Source organism: Muscardinus avellanarius, assembly GCF_963383645.1.
Source record: "Muscardinus avellanarius genome assembly, chromosome: 21".
Classification (NCBI taxonomy): Eukaryota; Metazoa; Chordata; class Mammalia; order Rodentia; family Gliridae; genus Muscardinus; species Muscardinus avellanarius.
Genome location: NC_137807.1, coordinates 18162902 through 18184652, shown reverse-complemented (window position 1 = coordinate 18184652; position 21751 = coordinate 18162902). Strand labels below are relative to the sequence as shown.

Sequence of the window (21751 nt, the reverse complement as noted above, 5' to 3'; positions counted from 1 at the left end):
AGTTGCTGAGGCTGGTTTCAAACCTGTGATTCTCCCGGCTCAGCCTCCAAAGTACTGACATTACAGGTGTGTGCCACCACACCTGGCTCCCTGGGCCTTTTTTTATTTATTATTTTGAAACAGTGACTCACCATTATCATGCGATGGCCAGAAACCTTCCATCCTCTGGCCTCAGCTTCCCAAGTACTGGGTACAGGTGTGCGCTGCCACGCCTGGCTCTGTTGCCCAGGTTGGCCTCGAACTCCTGACTTACGTGGTCTTTCTGCCCCAGCCTTTTGAGGATCTGGGACTGCAGGTGTGTCACCGCAAGTAACGAGGGAGCATCACAGAGGCCACCTGGTCATGTCCCTCCCTTTCTTCCCCCATAGCCCAGCCCTTGGGACTGTGGTGCCCACACCCGCGGACGATCCCTCCCACCCACAGGCCTTTGCTCCTGCCCCGGGCAGACCAGACAGGTACCTGTCATGTTGGATTGGCTGGAGGTGCCAGCCTGTCCCCCTCTGCTGGCGTGGGAGAGGACAGGCCCGCCTCACGCACCCTCGTGTCTCCTCCGACGGCAGGATGCACAGTGTTCTAAGCACAGAGGACTGTCTTCTCCAGACGCCACCTGAGGTCGTATCGCACTTAGTGTAGGTTGAGAGTATTTATAGCCAGGCGTGGTGGTCCATGCCTGTGATCCCAGTACCTGGGAGGCTGAGAAAGGAGGATCTCAGAAACAGGACACCCTGTTTCCAAATAAGAAATAAAACCAGACTGGTGGTATAACTTGGAGGTAAAATGCCTCTGGGTTTAATCCCCAGTACCCTCCCAAAAATAAGTAAATAAATTAAAAGCTGGGCATGGTGGCACATACCTGTAATCCTAGTATTTCAGAGGCTGAGACAGGAGGATTGCAGATTGGAGACCAGCCTCCGCAAGTTAGACTCTCAGCAACCTAGCGAGACCTTGTTTCAAAATAAAAAATAGAGCTGGTGTAGCTCAGAGGTAGAATGCCTCTGGGTTCAACTTCCCATACAAACAAATAAATAAATAGAACTGGGAGTATCACCTAGAGGTAGAATGCCTCTGGGTTCAATTCTTAGTATTAAAAAAAAAAAGTGTATCATCCTCCAATAGTGAACCAGAATGGTGCCCCCCATTGTAGAGGAGAAATTGAGGCTCAGATGAAGACGGTTGCTCATGCCTCCAGGCTAGTGCATGGAAAACCGGATTTGATCCCAGGAATGTGGACGGCCCAGCCTGGCCTCTGACTCCATCCCAGAGGCCTCAGCCCCCTCTCCTCCCATCTCCGCAAGCCACGGTCCATGGCTCTGTGAAGGTCCCCCTGGGAACCTGCTGACCTTGGGCCCAAAGCCACAAAGGGAAGTGTGGTACGGTGGGGGGCCCAGGCTGGGAAAGGTCACCCGAAACCATCCCTCCTTCCCCTCCCAGACAGAAACCACAGGCCCGTGACCCCGTGCAGGGCCGAGGGCCGCTGAGCACCTGGAATGTCCGGGTCATCATGGAGGTACCACGCCCACTGGAAGGAGAAAGCCTTCGGTGGGAACCAGGGCTCCCTGGAGCTGGTCTCTGGGACCCTGGGGAAGTCCTTACATCTCTCTGGGCCATGCTAGAGTCCGTGCAGGAGGAAGAGACCCTGCAGGTGGTCAAGCTGGCAGAAGGGACAGTTCTTCAGGCCCATGAAGCGGCAGAGGTGCAGGAGCTCCTGGCCAGCTGTCCTGTGGCCCCAGGGCCAGGTGCTCACCACTGCGCCGCTGGGAATGGCACAAAACTGAGAACAGCCTGAACAGCCATGGGACCCCAGGGCAGAAAACCAGACACCAGGGCAGAGCCCAAGGGCACTGCGTGCTGACCCGAGAACCGACCAGTTATGGGGAAAGTAAGCACGGTTACAGAGTACTCGCAGTTCCGTGAAAGTGAGGGAAGCCAGGCCTGGTGGCACACCCTGTGGTCCCAGTATTTGGAAGGCTGAGACAGGAGGATCACAGGTTCAAGGCCAGTCTCAGCTACTCAGTGAGACCCTGTTTCAAAATAAAACAGGGCTAGCCGGGCGTGGTGGCACACGCTTGTAATCCCAGCTGAGACCTGGAGGATCGCGGTTCGCGGACAGCCTCAGCTACTTAGTGAGGCCCTCTGCAACTCAGTGAGACCCTTTTTCAAAATCAAGAATAAAAAATAGGGCTGGTAGACTGCCTCTGGCTTCAGTACCAAAAACAAAAAAGAGACTTCAGCCCACAGTGCGGGGCGAGGTGCAAGGGCAGCGCAGGCGGGTCGAGGTTGGAGAGGAGAGGTCAGGAGGGAGAACTCTGGGGAAGGTTCTCCTCTCCCACCTTGCTGCTGGCTCGCTCCCCACGGCTCCCCCAGGGCATGGAATTCACCCCTAGCTGCACGGAGATGCCACCAACAGCCCCAAAGGACTGAGAGCGCTGGCCTCTCTCCGCCCGGAGCCTCGGGCCTCCTCGCCCATCCTCCTGGAGCCCTGGGCAGCACTGCGCCCACACCCGAGCTTCCTCTCTGGCTCTCTTTCAGGAACTGGTGCTCCTATGTGGTGACCCGGACCATCTCGTGCCACGTGCAAAATGGCACGTACCTTCAGCGCGTGCTACAGAACTGTCCCTGGCCCATGAGCTGCCCGGGGAGCAGGTGAGTGCGGCCACAGCAGAGGAGCTCAGGGCTCCCCTGGAGAAGGCAGCAGAGCCCGGGCAAAGGCCCGGGGAGGGGCGTGCAGGCCACCACTGGCCCCCACGGGTGGCGGGGCGCAAAGAGCACTAGCCCAGTCAGGCAGCATCCCAGCCAGCAGGGGGCGCTGTCCAGTTGGTACCCAGAGCCCCGTGTCCAGGGGCTCCTGGGACGCTAAATCCCAGACCACAGGAGGAGAGACTCAGAGGGGTCTGGAGGTGACAGGACCCTGGGCTTGTCCCCCCGGGCCTCCAAGGCAGTGAAGTGGCCGTGGGCGACCCCGTCTGAGCCGGGCCGCTGGACACTTTCAGCTACAGAACCGTGGTGAGGCCCACGTACAAGGTGACGTACAAGACGGTGACCGCTCGCGAGTGGAGGTGCTGCCCTGGCCATTCGGGAGTGAGCTGCGAGGAAGGTAGGCTGCCTGGCCGTGCCAGTGGACCGCGTGGCCTCGGTGGGTGTGCAGCAGCAGTAACTGTTGCTAAGTCTGGAGACGCCGCGCGGGAGCCGGCTTCACAGCGCTGTTGGCGACAGGGTGGCTCGGACACTGTTGGTGCCTGCCGACCCATTACCGTGACCCCTCACCTCTTGGGGTCTCTCGGGACCCATAGGAGGATTTCACACGTGTTGCCCCAGTCACGTTTGAAGTTGTGCTTGGTGTGTTGGTCAGCTTTCCATCACTATAACAAAAATAACTGAGATAATCCACGTATACAGCAAAAAGGTCTACTTGGGCTCACGGTTTGGAGCTTCTGGCCGGTGATCAGTTGGGCCTATGGCTCAGCATCACATCATGGCTGGGGCACTCCTCGTGGCCAGGAAGGGAAGAAAAGCAAGGAGGGGGCGGGGCTCTTCTACCCCTCAAGGGCACACCCCAATGACCTAGAGACCTCCCACGAGGCTCCACCTCCCAATAGCCACCCAAGGATCAAGCCCGTAAGACATGGGCCTCCCACAGACATGGCGGCTTGGGGAAAGCCCAGCCACCATTTCCACAGGACACGGTGCCACGTGAAGCAGAGGGACACTTCAGTTGGCTCTGTGGGTCAGGGAGGTGGGGATGCTTCCCACCCTGCAGCGAGAAGCCCAAGGCCCAGGAAGGTGCTGAACACATTCCCGCTTGGCTCTGGGGCTCTGTCTCCATGGCTCCACTCCCTCGGGCCTCGGACAGACTCAGGGATCCTGATTCCAGGAGCAGGGACGTGCAAAAACACAGCCTCTGGATTAGGGGGCCTGGTGCTAGCGGAGGCCACCGCTCACAGGTTCTGCTACTTTTTTTTTGGGGGGGAGGGGATACTGGGGATAGAATCCAGAGCCACCCCCAGCCCTATTTTATTTTATTTATTAATTATTTTGGTGGTACTGGGGATGGAAACCAGGGGCCTTCTACCTCTGGGCTATACTCCCAGACCTATTTTATATTTTATTTGGAAACAGGGTCTCTTAAGCCAGCTGAGGCTGGCTTCGAACCTACACGATCCTCCTGTCTCCGCCTCCCAAGCGCGGGGATTACAAGCGTGCGCCACCATGCCCAGCCATTTTTATTTTATATTTGGAAACAGGGTCTCACTAAATTGCTGAGAATCTTGCTCAGTTGCTGAGGCTGGCCTCAAACCTGCAATCTTCCTGTCTTAGCCTACCAAGTACTGGGATTATAGGGGTGCACCACCTTGCCCACTTTATTGGGGCTTCATGAGAGATTTATAACCACACGGTTCACAGATGAGGCGACTGAGGCCCTGAGAGGCAGAGTCAAAGCCCCAGAGTGTCACCGGGACTGGGTGGGGCAGAACTCTCCAAGAGGCACGAAAGGGAGCTGGTCCAGCAGGGTCAGTGGCGGGGTCTCCAGAGGAGCCGGGCAGGGAACTGGGTGGCTGGAGAGAGCGGAGCCATCAGTGTCAAAGCCCTGAGGACACCCGATGCAGCAAGGAGATTGGGAACAGCGCCCTCTCCCCGCGCATGGGAAGAAGCGGCTGCCAAGGAGGCCAGAGGAGCTGGGAGCAGATCCACAGCCTGGGCCCCAAAGGCCGTTTGGCCCTGGGCCCGCCCAAGAGTACACCTTCATGGAGTGGGCGAGGGCAGAGGGCGGGTGGGGGCAGGGGCCCTTTCTTTTTTTGGCAGGTCTGGGGATGGAACCCAGGGGCATTCGACCTCTGAGCTACACCCCCCTGCCCTATTTTTTATTCTTTTTTTTTTTTTTTTGAGGGTCTGGAGATGGAACCCAGAGGCATTTGACCTCCGAGCTAAACCTCCTGCCCAATTTTTTATTCTTTATTTTGAAACAGGGTCTCACTGAGTTGCAAAGGGCCTCCCTAAGTAGCTGAGGCTGTCCGCGAACTGCGATCCTCTGGTCTCAGCTTCCCGAATGCTGGGATTACAAGTGTGTGCCACCACGCCCGGGCTTTATTCTTTATTTTATTTTGTTTTATTTTTTGCGGGTCTGGGGATGGAAGCCAGAGGCATTCAACCTCTGAGCTACAGCCCCTGCCCTATTTTTTATTCTTTATTTTGAAACTAGGTCTCACTGAGTTGCAGAGGGCCTCACTAAGTAGCTGAGGCTGCCCACGAACCGCAATCCTCCCTCCGGCCTCAGCCGGGATTACAAGCGTGCACCATCACGCCCAGCTTTATTCTTTTTTTTTTTTTTTTTTTTGGTGGTACTGGGAGTGGAATCCAGAGGCTTTCTACCTCCGGACTATACTCCCAGAACTATTTTTTATATTTTATTTGGAAACAGGATCTCACTAAGTTGCTGAGAACCTCACTAAGTAGCTGAGGCTGGCTTCGAACCAGTGTGATCCTCCTGTCTCAGCCTCCCAAGCACGGGGATTACAAGTGTGCGCTGCCATGCCCAGCTTTATTCTTTATTTTGAAACAGGGTCTCACTAAGTTGCAGAGGGCCTCACTAAGTAGTAGCTGAGGCTGTACACGAACTGGGATCCTCAGGTCTCAGCCTCCTGAATGGTGGAATTACAAGTGTGCACCACCACTTCTGGCTCAGGGACCCTCTCTGAGTCCTGCCCTGGGAGCTCTGCTCATCTTGGCGGGCAGGGGGCACCAGATGAGCCAACCCTGATGGCTGCTGGCTCCATCAGCAGGGCCTTCGGCCTGCTGGGAGAGGACTCTCCAGAGTCTCACGGGCCAGGTCAGCTCTGCCACTGACCGGCCTCCCTGTGCGTTATGGTACAAGTCAGAGCGCAGGAGCCGGGCAGGGGGCTGCGGGCTGGGGTCGGGTGACGTCCCTTGGCCACTCGGAGGGCGCCTTGGCTAATGGGCGCGTGCACTTGCCGTAGCCGAGGGCCTGTGCTGCCTCAGTGTCCCCGCCAATGAAGTGGGCTGGACGGGACGAAGCGGGGAAGACCCCTCGGGTGCCTGGGAGCCCGTGGTGGGCACCACGTCATGGCCGATGGGACGGAACGGGAACTCTCCCACCACAGGCTGCAGCTAAGGAAAGGGAAGCCAGAAAGCAGGTGGTCAGGCCTGAATGTTCTGGAAACTGCTCTGCCGGGGCCCAGGGATGGAGGGCGAGGCCTCTGTCACAGCTGATTCAGGCCGGACTCCCCCAGCTGTTTCCCCTGGCGCCGGTGAGCCTGGTGGCCTGCCCATGGCTGCCGCCTGACCCTGGGCCCACAGGACTGCACCCCCAGGCAGCCAGGGATAAGCCGCAAAAGAAAGGGAACACCCTTCCTTCCGAGCCAGGCCTGGGTCAGTGTGCTGGGCTGTGTGACTTGAGGCCACTCACTTTATCTCTCTGAACCTGGGCCTCATCCGTAAGTCACCCAGGGTTGAGAAGTACGCAGGTGTGCCTGACCCGAGTGGGTGCTCCCTAGATGGCCTCCTCTTCCCCTCTGACCTCTGTGCTGGGAATTCTGTGGCGACCCAGCAGACAGCCCTGCCTCCGGCATCCGGGGCCCCTCTTCTCAGTCTTCTCAGTCAGTGGCTCAACAAACAGGCCCCAAGCCTCGGGATTCGAGGCTGGCAGGCTCCGGCGGAGGACTGTACGCCGCATTTGGCCCTGGTTTTCTCATCTGAAGAATGGCTTCGTTCACGCAGAGCCAGCACGTGAGGACGGGCTCGCTTGACGCGCTTGATGACCCGAGAGGTTGGGGTGGAAAGAAGCCCTAGGCAGCCAGGCATGGTGGCGCACACCTGTAATCCCAGGACGTGGGAGGCTGAAACCTCGCAGGTTCGAGGCCAGCCTCAGCAGCTAGTGAGACTCTCATCAACCTAGAGAGACCCTGTTTTGAAATAAAAATAAAATAGGGAGTCAGGCGTGGTGGCACACACTTGTAATCCCAGCATTTGGGAGGCAGAGACGAGGATAACAGTTCGCGGCCAGCCTCAGCTACTTAGTGAGGCCCTCTGCAAACTCAGTGAGACCCTGTTCAAATTAAAGAATAAAAGCCAGGCATGATGGCGCGTGCCTGTCATCCCAACATTCGGGAAGCAGAGACCGGAGGATCGTGTTTCACAGAAACCCTCAGCTACTTAGTGAGGCCCTTCGCAACTCAGCGAGACCCTATTTCAAAAATAAAAAGACTAGCCGGGCGTGGTGGCACACGCTTGTAATCCTAGCATTCGGGAGGCTGAGACCAGAGGATTGCGGTTCGAGGACAGCTTCAGCTACTTAGTGAGACACTCTGCAACTTAGTGAGACCCTGTTTCAAAATTAAAAAAAAAAAAACAATAAAAATAGGGTAGGGGTGTAGCTCGGAGGTCAAATGCCCCTGGGTTCCATCCCCAAATCCGCAAAAATAAAAATAAAAATTTTAAATAAAAATTAAAAAAAAAATAAAAAGACTAAAAAATAGGGCTGGGGGTGTAGCTCAGAGGTAGAATGCCCCTGAGATCCATCCCCAGTACCGGAAAATAATAATAATAATAATGAAACGGGGTTTCTTGAGAAGAAACACGGTGTTTCCTTAAGATCAAAGGGAGTTTGTTGAGAAGAAACTTGGCGTTTCCTTACTGGGTTCTTGTCTACGGTCAGTGAAGAATGACACCTGCAAGCCGGGCGTGGTGGCGCACATTGTAATCCCCATGCTTGGGAGGCTGAGTCAGGAGGATCACACAGGTTCGAAGCCAGCCTCAGCTACTTAGTGAGGCTCTCAGCAACTTAGTGAGACCCTGTTTCCAAATAAAGTATAAAATAGATCTGGGAGTGTAGCCCGGAGGTAGAAAGCTTCTGGGTTCCACCCCTAGCATCACACACACACAAAAAAGGAATGACACCCGCAGACTGCGGGAAGGGGAGTTTATTGGAGGCAGCAGGGAATAGGGAAAAGTGGCCGGGGCTGTCGGAACTCTGAAATCCAGCAGCTGCCTTCAGGACAATACTTGAGGGTAGCCCCAGCGGAATGCCTTCAGTTGCCAGAAAGGAATAGGGAAAGTGGCAGAACACCCCTAAGGGCTTTCGGGGCTCTGGTGTCCAGTAGCTGCCTTCAGGTCACTACCCAAGTGTATCCCAGGCCAAGTGCCTTCAATTGCACTCCACCTTCTCTCAAACGCGACCTGCAAGAGAGAGAGAAGCTCCCCAACAGGGAGGGGTTCCCAGAGTGGGTAACTGTCCTGGTGGCTGGTCTAGGGGTTTATATATGTCTGCCTGTCCTCTATTGCTTGGAGTTTGGGATTCTGGGAAGCAGCTCTCAGAATTTGCATAGGGTATTTGCATGTCCTTTGAAGGGTCTCCTTTTAGTAGGAGTGTCAGACTTGCTCCAGTGATGTCTCCTGGGTTTGTTGATTAGTAAACAGATGGTTTTGTGAAGCTTTGGTCTTCTTATCTCTGAACCTTAGAAGAGCTGGTCTCTTTTAGAAGCCTTGGAAGTTATGTTTTTTCTACCAAGGCCTCTTCCCTATCTGCCTACTTCCTATTTTACCTCCTCAATAATAATAATAAAATAAAATCAGGCTGAGGGTGTAGTGTAGAGGTAGAATGTCCCTGGGCTTAACAGAAAGAAAGAAAGAAAGAAAGAAAGAAAGAAAGAAAGAAAGAAAGAAAGAAAGAAAGAAAGAAAGAAAGGAAGGAAGAAAGAAAGATATAAAACAGGGCTGGGGATGTTGCTCAGAGAAAGAATGCCCCTGAGTTCCATCCCCAGTACCACAAAAAGGGGGGGGGGGGATTCTACGTAGCCAGGCATAGTAGTGCACGCCTGTATACCTGTAATCTCAGGACTTGAGATGTGGAGACAAGAGGGTTGCAGGTTTGAGGCCAGTCCCAGCAACTTAGCAAGAATCCTTTTCAAAATAAAAAATATTCACTAGGGTTGGAGGTGTAGCTCAGATGCAGAATGCTCCAGGGTTCAGTCCCCAGTACCCCCACCCCTCACACACACACACACACACACACACACACATAGACCAGCCGACTCACTGGGCACAGGAGAGGCAGGAGTGAGGCCCCGCTGGCCATGCCCCGCCCCCCGCCCTGGCAGAGGGGCTGTGTGGCTGGGAGGGACTTGGCCGGGATCTCACCTGGCTGCCTGCTCATGGAAACAATGGGGCTCACTGGAAACAATGGGTGAGGAAGGGCCAGGGGCAGAGTGTGCCTCTTAGGCCAGAGCAGGCGCCATGGCCTCCGGGCGGAGCCTGCCAACCACCTTCTCCGGGCCTGGGTGGGGCGGCTGCAGTCACTCCCAGGTCTCCTTGGCACTGGGGGCTCCCTGCAGACAAATCTCTTACCCGGCAGCTCCATGGTCCAGATGGTAAAAATGAGGCTTGGAGAGGGGACCTGCCTCGCATGAGGTCACACAGCAAGTAGGCTCTAGGCCAGCTTTCTCCCCAGGACTCTGACCCAAGGTCTGTGGCATCCCCTGCCCCGGCCCTCCTACAGCAGTGACGGCAGTGGCCAGGACAGCCACCCCGGAGTCCATCCCCAGTGCCAGAAATAAAAAAAAAGCTCCAGGCGCATGTGTTGGTGCACACCTGCAATCCAGTCCTTGGGAGCCTGAGACAGGAGGATCACAGGTTCCAGGATAGCCTTAGCAAATAGAGAGATTGTCATCAACCTGGCAAGACCCTGTTTCCAAATAACAGTTTCAAAAATAGGACCAGGGGAAGCCGGGCGTGGTGGCGCACGCTTATAGTCCCCGCGCTTGGGAGGCTGAGACAGGAGGATCGCATGGGTTCGAAGCCAGCCTCAGCTACTTAGTGAGGCTCTCAGCAACTTAGTGAGACCCTGTTTCCAAATAAAATATAAAAAAAGGTCTGGGAGTATAGCCCGGAGGTAGAAAGCCTCTGGGTTCCACCCCCAGTACCACACACACACACAAAAAAAATAGGACCAGGGGTGTAGCTCAGAGGTACAGTGTTCCTGTGTTCAATCCCCAGTACCACAAAAATAGAAAGAAAGAAGGAAAGAAAGAAAGAAAGAAAGATCAGAGAATAGCTTGTACCTACAATCCTAGTACTTGGGAGGCTCAGGCAGGATTGCAGATTCAAGTCTCAGCCATGGAAGGACCCTCAGTAAGGTGCTGGGACATTGTTTTAAAATAAAATAGAGATAGGGGTGTAGCTCAGAGATAGAATGCCTCTGGGTTCCATCTCCAGTAGTAAAATAAGAAAAAAGAAGCTGGGTGTGTTGGCACATGCCTGTTATTTCAGTGCTTGGGAGGCCGAGACGGGGAGATCACGGGTTAGAGGCCAGACTCAGTAACTTAGTGAGACCTGCTTCAAAAACAAAAAACAGAGCCGGGCGTGGTGGTGCACGCTTGCAATCCCAGCATTTGGGAGGAGGCTGAGACAGGCAGATAGCAGTTCAAAGATAGCCTCAACTACTTAGGCTCTTTTTTTAACCTTTTTTTTTTTTTTTTTTTTTTTTGGTGGTACTGGGGTTCCTGGAAGCCCTTCTACCTCCGGGCTACACTCCCAGACCTGTTTTATATTTTTACTTAGAAACAGGGTCTCCTAAGCCGGCGCACGCGGCTGGCTTTAAACCTGCGCGATCCTCCTGTCTCTGCCTCCCAAGCGCGGGGATTACAAGCGTGCGTCACCACGCCCGGCTTACTTAGGCTCTTTGAAACTCAGTGAGACTCAGTGAGACCCTGTTTCAAAATAAAAAATAATAAATAGCCGGGCGTGGTGGCGCACGCTTGTAATTCCTGCACTTGGGAGGCAGAGACAGGAGGATCGCGCCGGTCTGAAGCCAGCCACGCTGGCTTAAGAGACCCTGTTTCCAAATAAAAAGTATAAAATAGGTCTGGGAGTGTAGCCCAGAGGTAGAAGGGTTTCCAGGAACCCCAGTACCACAAAAAAAAAGAAAGAAAGAAAGAAAGAAAGAAAGAAAGAAAGAAAGAAAGAAAGAATAAATAGGGCTTGGGGTGTAGCTTGGAGGTAGAATGCCCCTGGGTTCCATCCCCAACACCGCTAAATAAATAAAATTAAATGGGCTAGGGGTATAGCTCAGGTAGAATGCCCATGGGTTCAATTCTCAGTACCACAGAAAGAGAGGAGAGAGAGAGAGAGAGAGAGAGAGAGAGAGAGAGAGAGAGGAAAAACATAGGTCAGGGTCAGGGGCTCGCCCCTCCTCATGACCCCTGCGCTGCCCCTGCTCCCCTCTTAGCACGCATGTCCCCTCCCCATTCCTCACAGCCTGCCCTCCATGGCGGAGAAGCAGAGAAGGGACATTTGCAAAGCTCCCACAGCCCACACTTCTCCGCGGTCCAGCAGGGGCCAGGTGCGGAGCGACCCGCACTCTGCCCTGCAGACCCGGTGCTGAGCTGACCGGCACCGCCCGCCCTGTCCGCGCCCTCCACGCCCGCTGTCCCAGGCTGGGCCGCCGCCTCCTCCCAGCCTGGCCCCTGCACTAATTGGGGCAGCTGACCACCAGGACCCGGCCTCCCTCCCTCCCTCGGCCCCGACCTGCCCTGGTCACACCACAGCCCCAGTTCGGGGCATGAGCGGAGTGGAGACTTCACCCGCCCCAAAGAGGGAGCTGGGCCAGACCCAGACAAGCCTGGAGGCCGAGGCTGGGCAGGCTGGGCTTCTTGGAGCACTGACCCTCACCCCTGGCCTGGCCACCAGCCGGCCCTCAGCAAATATTTACATTCTCAAAGCAAGTTCCCACAGGAGGCCCGGGCTGGGCTGCCTCACTGAGCCCTGCAGGCCTGGGGGGCCAGATCCGAATGACGGAGCCCCCCTCGGGCCTCAGCTGGCTCAGAAACTCTCAGAGGCGGAGCACTGGGATCCTCACACTTTTATGCTCCCATTTCTAGTCCAGGGCAGGCCTGGAAGCCCAGTCCCCATGGGCAGGGCAGGCACCCCCTCAGTGGGCTTTAGTGTTCTCATTGGGGCGCCAAGAGGACCCCAGGAGACAGGCTTGGCACCGTGGGGTAAGGGAGGGGGCTGCGTTAGGGCAAGACGAGGAACTGCAGAGAGCACTCAGAGGCGGAGACAGGCTATGATGGAAGCTTCCAGGAGGCCTTTGAACTGGTGGGGCCCAGGTGTATACAGAGGCTGGCTCCGAACCAGCGGGATCCTCCTGTCTCTGCCTCCCAAGCGCGGGGATTACAAGCGTGCGCCACCCTGCCTGGCTTTATTTTTTATTTTTTTTTTTTATTTTTATTTCTTTGAGGGTCTGGGGATGGAATCCAGGGGCTTTTGGCCTCCGAGCTACACTCCCTGCCCAATTTTTTAGTCTTTATCTTGAAACAGGGTCTCACTGAGTTGCAGAGGGCCTCACTAAGTAGCTGAGGCTGTCCGCGAACCGCGATCCTCCTGTCTCAGCCTCCCGAATGCTGGGGTTACAAGTGTGTGCCACCACGCATTCTTTTCTAACTGAAATTTGCAATGACGTTGCGCTCCCCTCCACCTGCGCTGCTGGCCCAGGGGCGCTTCTGTCCGTCTTTGTAGTTCTCTCTGGCTCCCAGAGAAATACCCCAAGACAAACTGGTTGAAAGAAGAATTTCTAGCCACGAGTTTACCAATTACCAACTCAGGGACACCATCGTGGGACACGAGAACACTGATGCTTATTTGCAAGGCTTCATATCCTTTGCCTGCTTGAAATTATTTTTCAGCTCTTGATTTAATCAACCCAGGTGTTACTGGAGCCCTTGAGATCCAGCTGGGTACCTGGCACTTTCTTGGCACAGGCTGGACAAGGCCCCTGCCTCTCTGGGGCTGGTGCTCCAGCCAGGGTAGACACTGGCAGTTGACTGGGTGTCTGGTCTATCAATAACATGTGGAAGGACCCGGGCGTGGCGGCGCACGCTTGTAGTCCCAGCACTTGGGAGGTTGAGACAGGAGGATCACAAATTTGAGGACGAGCAACTCGGTGATATCCTGAGCACTTAACCAGGCCCTGTTTCAAAGTAAAAAATAAAAAAGGGCTGGGGGTGTAGCTCCAAGGTAGAATGCCCCTGGGCTCAGTGCCCAGTTCCACAAATAAATAAATGAAATAACAAGACTGTCATTTAGAAAGTGCCTAGCACGTACCAGAGCTTGCCGGGAGCGCGAAACAAGACTCAGCTGTTGTCACCCCGCTCTTAGGACTGAGCGGGGGGGTGGTTCTCCGTTCTCTCTAGCCCCTGCTCCACTGCAGGTTGGCGGACGGCGGTGGACTTGCCCTGCACCTGGGCAAATCACAGGCCCCTGGCGACGGTGTGCTGGGGAGGCAGCTGGGCAGAGGAGGCCCCACAATGGGACCAGGATGGGGCCTGGCAGGCTCCCCGCTGGGGACCGGCCAGGGAGCCAAGTCTGGTTTGAGTTCCCTGCGCCTCTCACTCTGCGCCCCAACCCCAACCCGCAGCCCAGGTCGAGCTGCCAGGCCTGAGCTTTATTTGGGTCTTGTCTCCCCCCCACCCCCCAGATGACACTTTGTGGCCTTAAAAGGCAGGCCCCAGGGGCCGAAGGGAGCTCTGCTGCCTGGCTCAAAGCCCCTCCAGCTGTGGTCCCCACCCCTGGCTTGGCCAGCCTGTCCCTCCAGCTGTGCTGACAGCCAGGCCTGGAACTGACAGCCAGCCCCCTGGTTCCCATTTAAGAGGCGGGTCTGCCTGGACCCGCCTGTTTCTTCTCACCAAGCGGGGCAGGGCGAGAGAGGAGGGTGACAGTCACGGCCCTGTTTATTGAGCGCCTACTGTGTGCCTGTTCCTGTGTGTGCACAGCGGGCGCTCTGTACACATTCACCACCCTCCCGCCAGCCTGGGAGGGACAGAGGCCACGTGTCCCACTTTACAGGTGGCAAACAGGCAGGTGGGGGACGCGACCTTGCTGATTAACCCCAAACTCTTGACCCGTGAGGCCAGCGAGGGTCCTGGGGGAGCCCCAGCCCTATCCCCGCCCCACTGCCAGCGCCCTCAGCAGCCCGTCGGGTGGCTGGCTCGTAGCGCTCCACGGCTTCGTGCTGTGTGCTGCACTTCTCAGGGCTGGGGACCCCTGGGGCGCCGGAGCAGCTGCCGCACAGGCCCTCATCCTGCCGCCCTTCAGTTGCAGGCGTCTCTGGCTTCGGGGACGCCCCGTGGTCAAGCAGCGCCTTGCGACGGATGGCGCTCCGTCCCGCGGCCTTCTCAGGTGGGTCCTAGGGCGGCTCCTCGCGGTCCGGGATGGGGGGCACCACGCTGGAAGGTCAAGGACAGCAACCATCCCCTCTTCCCTACCCAGGCCAAAGAGCCTCAAGGGGAGAGGAAGGGCCCCCAAAGACAAATCTGTCCCAGGTCTTGGCACCCCAAGACCCATGACCCCTGGATTCTTGCACATGCAGGTACAAGCCCCCAGTTTCTCTTTTAATTTAACCTCCATTTTTGTATTTTCGTAGTGTCTGCATCATGCAAGGCACTTTCTGAAACCAGCTCCTTTTTTTTTTTTTTTTTTTTTTTTGGTGGTACCTCCGGGCTACACTCCCAGATCTATTTTATATTTTTTTATTTGGAAACAGGGTCTCTTAAGCCAGCGAGGCTGGCTCCGAACCAGCGCGATCCTCCTGTCTCCGCCTCCCAAGTGCGGGGATTACAAGCGTGCGCCACCATGCCCGGCTGTCGCCAGCTCCTTTAACCCCACAGCTCTGCCAGCCGTGGTGACACACCTGTGATCCCAGTACCTGGGAGGCTGAGACAGGAGGATCCAGGGTTAACCGCCAGCTTCAGCAACTTAGCCCTCCACAACGCAGTGAGACTGTTTAAAATTAAAGAATAAAATAGGGCGTGGTATATACCTCAAGGTATAGCCCCTGGGTTCAATCCTAGTTCCAAAATAAAATTAAATAAATAAAATAGGGCTGTAAAGCCGGGCGTGGTGGCGCACATTTGTAATCCCCGCGCTTGGGAGGCTGAGACAGGAGGATCGCACAGGTTCAAAGCCAGCCTCAGCTGCTTAGTGAGGCTCTCAGCAACTTAGTGGGACCCTGTTTCCAAAAAAATATAAAATGGGTCTGGGAGTATAGCCCGGAGGTAGAAAGCCTCTGGGTTCTACCCCCAGTACCACCAAAAAAAAAAAAAAAAAAAAATAGGGCTGTAGTTGCAGCTCAACGGTAGCGTACCTCTGGGTTCAATCCCCAAAAGCAAAAAAAAAAAAAAAAAGAAAAAGAAAAAAAGAGGAAACCAAAGACACAGGCCCTCCCCAGTCCTAAGTCCCGTAACCAGGAGCAGGCCACACCTGGGCTGGACCCTCTCTGCCGCTATCTTGCTGCGGGGTGTGGTGGCGCATGCTTGTCATCCCAGCATTTGGGAGGCTGAGACAGGAGGATTGCAGTTCGAGGACAGTCTCAGCTACTTAGTGAGGCCTTCTGCAACTGAGTGAGACCCTGTTTCAAAATAAAGAATAAAAATAGGGCTGTGGGTGTAGCTTGGAGGTTGAATGCCCCTGGGTTCCATCCCCAGTACTGCAAAAATAACAATAAAGACACCCGCTGCTGCTTGTTGGAGCCCAGGTTCCCCTGAGGATCAAGAGACCAGCTGGGAGAGGCTCAGTGGCCCTCACTGCCCTAAATGACAGGTGTCTTCCAGAGGTGGCTGGGGCTGGACTGTGGTTCTGTGGGAGGGCCAGAGGGTGGCGCTCATAAGCCAGCCCTGCCCAGACTGATGTCTTGGTCCCTAAGGCTGGCCGGTCCATGCCCCAGCCCCACCCAGAAAATAGCAGAATTTCCCACCCTGACTTCTGGAAAAGGGTCTTCTCCCCAGACCCTGCTCTGGGGAGTAACACCCAGGTCCACATCATAGCCTCAAAATCCAGGAGTGCGGCCCGCCCCATTCTGCAGTGATTGACAGCCCCTCACCGCACTGGGCTCCCAAAGCGGGGGCATCAGGTGTCCTGTCTCCTCCCTCTGTCCCCACGCACAGGGGCTGAGGGCTCTGGGGGGCACCTGGGACGCCAGCCCAGCCTTCTCTCTCCCCGCAGGCTGCTTCAACTGCAGCAAAGTGTCGGAGCTGACGGAGCGGCTGAAGGTGCTGGAAGCCAAGGTGAGTGCGCTGCTCCCCCTGCCCAGCCTCCTGCCGGCTGCGTCATAGCCTGCCTTCTGCCACCCTCGGGCTCCCCTCACACCGGCCAGCCTGCCCTCGCAGCCCTCCAGCCCCCCAGGAGGCGCGCTCTGCTGCCAGCCACATGGGCGCAGGCACAGCCCAGAGCCCGCACCCCGTCCCCTCCTCCCTCAGCTGTCTCTGCACTGACCCCCATCTGCTGGCTGCAAAACCAAACATCTGCCACACAGCTCAAACTTTGGGATTAAAAAGTCTTTAAAAATTACAAAATAGGATGGGAAACAAAGATGATAATGATGATGATTTCGTCCGGAGGATTGAGTGCAGAGGCAGGCCACCTCCAAGATATGCCCCAGTCCAATTCCCTTTAGGAACTGGGGGGATTGAACCCAGGGGCTTTTTTTTTTTTTCTTTTTTCGGTACTGAGGATGGAACCTGGGGGCATTCTACCTCCGAGCTATACCTCTAGCCCAATATTTTATTCTTTATTTTGAAACAGGGTCTCTCTAAGTTGTGGAGGGCCTCACTAAACAGCTGAGGCTGGCTGAGAACCCAGATCCTCTTATCTCAGCCTCCCAAGTAGTGGGATTACAAGTGTGCGCCACCAAGCCCAGCTTTTTATTCTTGTGGGTTTTGTTTGTTTGTTTTTGGTGGTACTGGGAATGAAACCCAGGGGCATTCTACGTCCAGCCTCCACCCCCAGCCCTATTTTTGATACTTTCTTTCTTCTTATTTATTTTTTATTTTTTGCAGTACTGGGGATGGAACCCAGGGGCATTCTATCTCCAAGCTATACCCCCCAGCCCTATTTTTTATTCTTTTTTGCAGGTCTGAGGATGGAACCCAGGGGTGTTCTGTCTCCAAGCTATTCCCCCAGTCCTATTTTTGATCTTTTATTTTGAAACAGGGTCTTACACTGAGTTGCAGAGGGCCTCGCTAAGTAACTGAGGCTGGCTGCAAACCGTGATACTTCTATCTCAGCCTCCAAATGCTGGGATTACAAGCGTGCATGCTCCACCATGCCCGGCAATTCATTCATCCTCCCTCCCTCCCTCCCTTCCTTTCTTCCTTCCTTCCTTTCTGAAACAGGGTCTCACTGAGTTGCAAAGGCCTCACTAAGTAGCAGAATCTGTCAGCAAACCTCCATCCTCTTGTCTCAGCCTCCCAAATGCTAGGATTATAAGCGTGCACCACCATGCCCGGCTAACTCAATTATTTCTTAAGAACATACTGTACACAAAACTCAGAAAGCACAAGAGTGTGCCACCATGCCCAGCTCCCGAGTTCAATTCTGAGCAACACACACACACACACACACACACACACACACACGCACAGAACTGCGTGGCCAGCACCAGGACAGCTCAACTCGGGCTCAGCGTGGCATGCAGTGACTCTTCCACAGTGCAGGCTGTGGGTTGCATGCTCTGAAAAATACGGCCAAGTTCTGAGCCCCCGGGAGCCCAGCCTTCCCCTCCGGGGGCTCTGCTGGCCCGGGGCCTCCTACCCCTCCCCACCCAGGGCCTGTCCTTGGTGAGCCCTGGCCACGCCCATCCCTGTCCTTCTGCCCACAGGTGGCTGTGCTGGCCGACACAGAGCGGGCTGTGCCCCCCACCCCGGCTATTCATGAGGACCCTCCTGCACTCTGGGGCTCCCCAGCTGCACAGGGCAGCCCTGGAGATGGAGGCCTGGAGGGTGAGTGGACCAGGCAGGAAGCATGCTCCCCTGTGGGGATCATGGCCCAGGACTGACTCCAGTCTCCACGCTGCCTATGACCCCCTGGCGGGACTCATTCTTCTGGGCTCGCCATGGACCCCACAGGACGACCTCAGGGGCTCCCGAGCACTGGGGTCCAGGAGGCTCAGTAGCCCCTGCCTGGGTAGAGATGGTTTGGGGGACACTGGATGACTCTCATTCCTGACCCAACAAGGACCCCTTCTTCCCTCTCATGCCAGGGCTACCAAGAGCAGGAGAGAGCATGCGGGCCCCGCTGCTGCCTCGAGAAGGTAAGTGCTGGCCGGGAAGGAATGGCAGAGCCAGGGCAGAGGTCCAAAGCCAGTCCTGGCTGGGTGTGGGAGTGTGTCTGTAATCCCAGTACTTGGGAGGCTGAGCCAGGAGGATCACAGGCTGGAGGACAGCCTCAGCTACTTAGTTAGATGCTTGGCAATTTAGCAAAGCTCTGTTTTAAAAGAAAAAGTAAGCCGGGCATGGTGGCACACGCTTGTAATCCCCGCACTTGGGAGGCGGAGACAGGAGGATCGCGCAGGTTCGAAGCCAGCTGTGCTGGCTTAGGAGACCCTGTTTCCAGATAAAAAAAATATAAAAAAATAGGTGTCTGGGAGTGTAGCCCGGCAGTAGAAGGGTTTCCAGGAACCCCAGTACCACAAAAAAAAAAAAAAGGAAAAAAGAAAAAGAAATAAAAGAAAAGAAAAGGTAAGCTGGGCATGGTGGCGCACACTTGTAATCCCAGTACTTGAGAGGCTGAGACAGGAGGATCCCATGGGTTTGAACCTAGCCTCAGCTACTTAGTGAGGCTCTCAGCAAGTTAGTGAGACACTGTTTCCAAATAAAATATAAGATAGGGCCAGGAGTGGTGGCGCACGCTTGTAATCCCAGCATTCGGGAGGCTGAGACAGGAGGATCACGGTTCACAGACAGCCTCAGCTACTTAGTGAGGCCCTCTGCAACTCAGTGAGACCCTGTTACAAAATAAAGAAAAAAAAATTGGGCAGAGGGAGTAGCTCAGAGGTCGAATGCCTCTAGGTTCCATTCCCAGACCTGCAAAAAAATAAAAAATAAAAAATAAAATAAAATAGGTCAGCCGGGCATGGTGGTGCACAGTTGTAATTTTTTTGTGGTACTGGAGACTGGAGATGGAGCCCATGGGTGCTCTACCTCTGAACTATACCCACAGCACTATTTTTGTTTTGTTTCTATTTGTTTTGCGGCACTGGGGATGGAGCCCAGGGGTATTCTACCTCCGAGATACACCCCCAGTCCTTTTTTTAAGTCTTTTTAATTTTTGAAACAGGGTCTCACTTCACTGAGTTGCGAAGGGCCTCACTAAGTAACTGAGGTGGCCGCAAACCGCGATCCTCTGGTCTCCGCCTCCTGAATGCTGGGATTACAAGCATGTGCCACCACGCCTGGTTTGATTCTTATTTTTTTTTTTTTTTTTTTTTGTGGTACTGGGGATTGAACTCAGGGACATTCTACTTCCGAGCTATACCCGCAACCCTATTTTTTATTCTTTAAAACAGGGTCTCACTGAGTTACAAAGGACCTCACTAAGTAGCTAAGGCTGTCCATGAACCATGATCCTCCTGTCTCAGCCTTCCAAAATAAGAAAATAAAGAGGACTTTATTTTCTCTTTATTTTCCTGTCTCTTTTATTTCCTATTTATATCCTGTCCTTGGGGAGCCCTGGCCACGCCCATCCCTGTCCTTCTGCCCACAGGTGGCTGTGCTGGCCGACACAGAGCGGGCTGTGCCCCCCACCCCGGCTATTTATTTTCCTGTGGGGATAGCTTAGAGGTTCAGTTCTCAGTAAAACACACACACACACACACACACACACACACACACACACACACACACACACAACGTCCGTCCTGAGTTGCTAACCTGATGTTCTCTATGCACCAGACCGACTTGGTACTCGGGGGCTGCCGGGGCCCACTGGTCCCAAGGGAGAAACTGGCAGCCGGGGTCCCACAGGAACCAGAGGCCCCCCAGGTGAGTGCCCTCAGTGTCTCGTGTCTCCCCAGGTCCTTGGCCATCCACTGCCAGCAGATCCAGGCTGGGACCTTCTTCTCCAACTCTGACATAGCCAGGGTGGCCTGGTCCCTTCTGCCCCCTTGCCTCTCCCTCACCAGCCCCAACCACGCCTGCACTCTTGACTGGTCTGGCGCATGCTCACTTGGGAATGGGGTGGGGTGAGCCCCATCCGTGTCCTTTGGGAGCTCCCAGACCAGTAGAGGGGGTCTTGGCAGAGGAGATGCACCAGTGCCCGCCCCCTGGGACCGGGTCCTAGGGAGATGCTGGGTGCAGGTCAGTCTGGAGGGATGGAGGACCGCATGCTGTGTGCACGCTCCTGATAGGTGGCCAGGGAGGCAGGCCTAGGGCCAGAGTCCTCTCCTGACCACGTTCCCAGGCAGCCATGTTTTTACCCATCGAGACCCCCCTGGTTCTTCCTGCCTGTGTACACCCAACCCCCGCAATCTTTTTTTTTTTTTTTTTTTTTTGGTGGTCCTGGGGGTGGAACCCAGGGGCTTTCTACCTCTGGGCCATACTCCCAGACCTATTTTATATTTTATTTGGAAACAGGGTTTCATTAAGTTGCTGAGAGCCTCACTAAGTAGCCAAGGCTGGCTTCGAACCTGTGCAATCCTCCTATCTCAGCCTCCCAAGCGTGGGGATTACAAGCATGCGCCACCATGTCCAGCCAACCTCTGCAATCTCACTGCAGGTCCACAGGGCCCCCCTGGGAGCCCCGGCCAGGCGGGAGCTGTGGGCAGCCCTGGAGAGAGGGGACCGCCAGGCCCACCAGGCCCTCCTGGCCCCCCGGGGCCTCCAGCCCCCATCGGGCCGCCTCATGCCCGGCTCTCCCAGCATGGTGAGTCCCCTGGGTTCCGGCAGGTGTGGGAGGTTGGTGGTAGGACTGGAGTAACCATCAGCTGGGCCAGCTCGCCCACAGCAGGCCCCGCATCACCAGCTGGCTAGCAGGTGTTGTTGTCCTCCCATCACAGATGAAGGAAGCCAGCTGATAGTCAAGGCCAAAGTCCTGCCCCATGCTCCGGGAGGCCCGCCTCCTGCCTCATAGCCAGCCTGGCCTGTGCAGGCGCTGCGGGCTCAGAGCGTGGCGTGTAGGTTCCCCCGACCTACAGCAAGTCCTTGGTGCATGACTGGCACCAACCATCCATCCATCCATCCACCCACCCATCCATCCACCCACCCATCCAACCATCCACTCATCCAACCATCCATCCATCCATCTACCCATCTAACCATCCACCCATCCACCCATCCATCCATCCACCCTTTCAACCATCCATTCATCCATCCATCCAACCATCCATCCATCCATCCATCTAACCACCCACCCATCTATCCATCCACCCACCCACCCATCCACCCATCCAACCATCCATCCAACCATCCATCCATCCACCCATCCATCCATCCATCCATCCACCCATCCATCCATCCAACCACCCACCCACCCATCCATCCAACCACCCACCCATCATCCATCCATCCATCCAACCATCCATCCATCCATCCATCCATCCATCCAACCATCCATCTAACCATCCATCCATCCATCCATCCATCCACCCACCCATCCACCCATCCAACCATCCATCCATCCACCCATCCAACCATCCATCCATCCAACCACCCACCCATCCATCCATCCAACCACCCATCCATCCATCCATCCATCCATCCATCCAACCATCCATCCATCCATCCATCCACCCATCCAACCATCCATCCATCCATCCATCCATCTAACCACCCACCCACCCATCCATCCAACCACCCACCCATCCAACCATCCATCCATCCATCCATCCATCCACCCATCCATCCATCCACCCACCCATCCACCCATCCAACCACCCACCCATCCACCCATCCATCCCTCCACCCACCCATCCACC

The 21751-nt window shown here is 55.4% G+C and overlaps 1 protein-coding gene across 2 annotated transcripts in view; it reads left to right on the top strand.

Annotated features, from left to right (window-relative positions):
- Window positions 1-21751, top strand: part of EMID1 (EMI domain containing 1) — a gene marked incomplete at both ends in the record, with an annotated part of 48027 nt that overhangs the window by 5382 nt on the left and 20894 nt on the right. Inside the window, 8 exons of one of the 2 annotated variants that reach the window (XM_080717740.1) lie at window positions 2530-2643; window positions 2991-3094; window positions 14101-14184; window positions 16006-16067; window positions 17660-17780; window positions 18041-18091; window positions 19731-19820; window positions 20554-20700. In XM_080717740.1, the coding sequence (XP_080573866.1) occupies window positions 2530-2643; window positions 2991-3094; window positions 14101-14184; window positions 16006-16067; window positions 17660-17780; window positions 18041-18091; window positions 19731-19820; window positions 20554-20700 (773 nt within the window). The remainder of the gene's footprint in view (window positions 1-2529; window positions 2644-2990; window positions 3095-14100; window positions 14185-16005; window positions 16068-17659; window positions 17781-18040; window positions 18092-19730; window positions 19821-20553; window positions 20701-21751) is intronic. The other variant, XM_080717741.1, reaches the window with a different exon arrangement.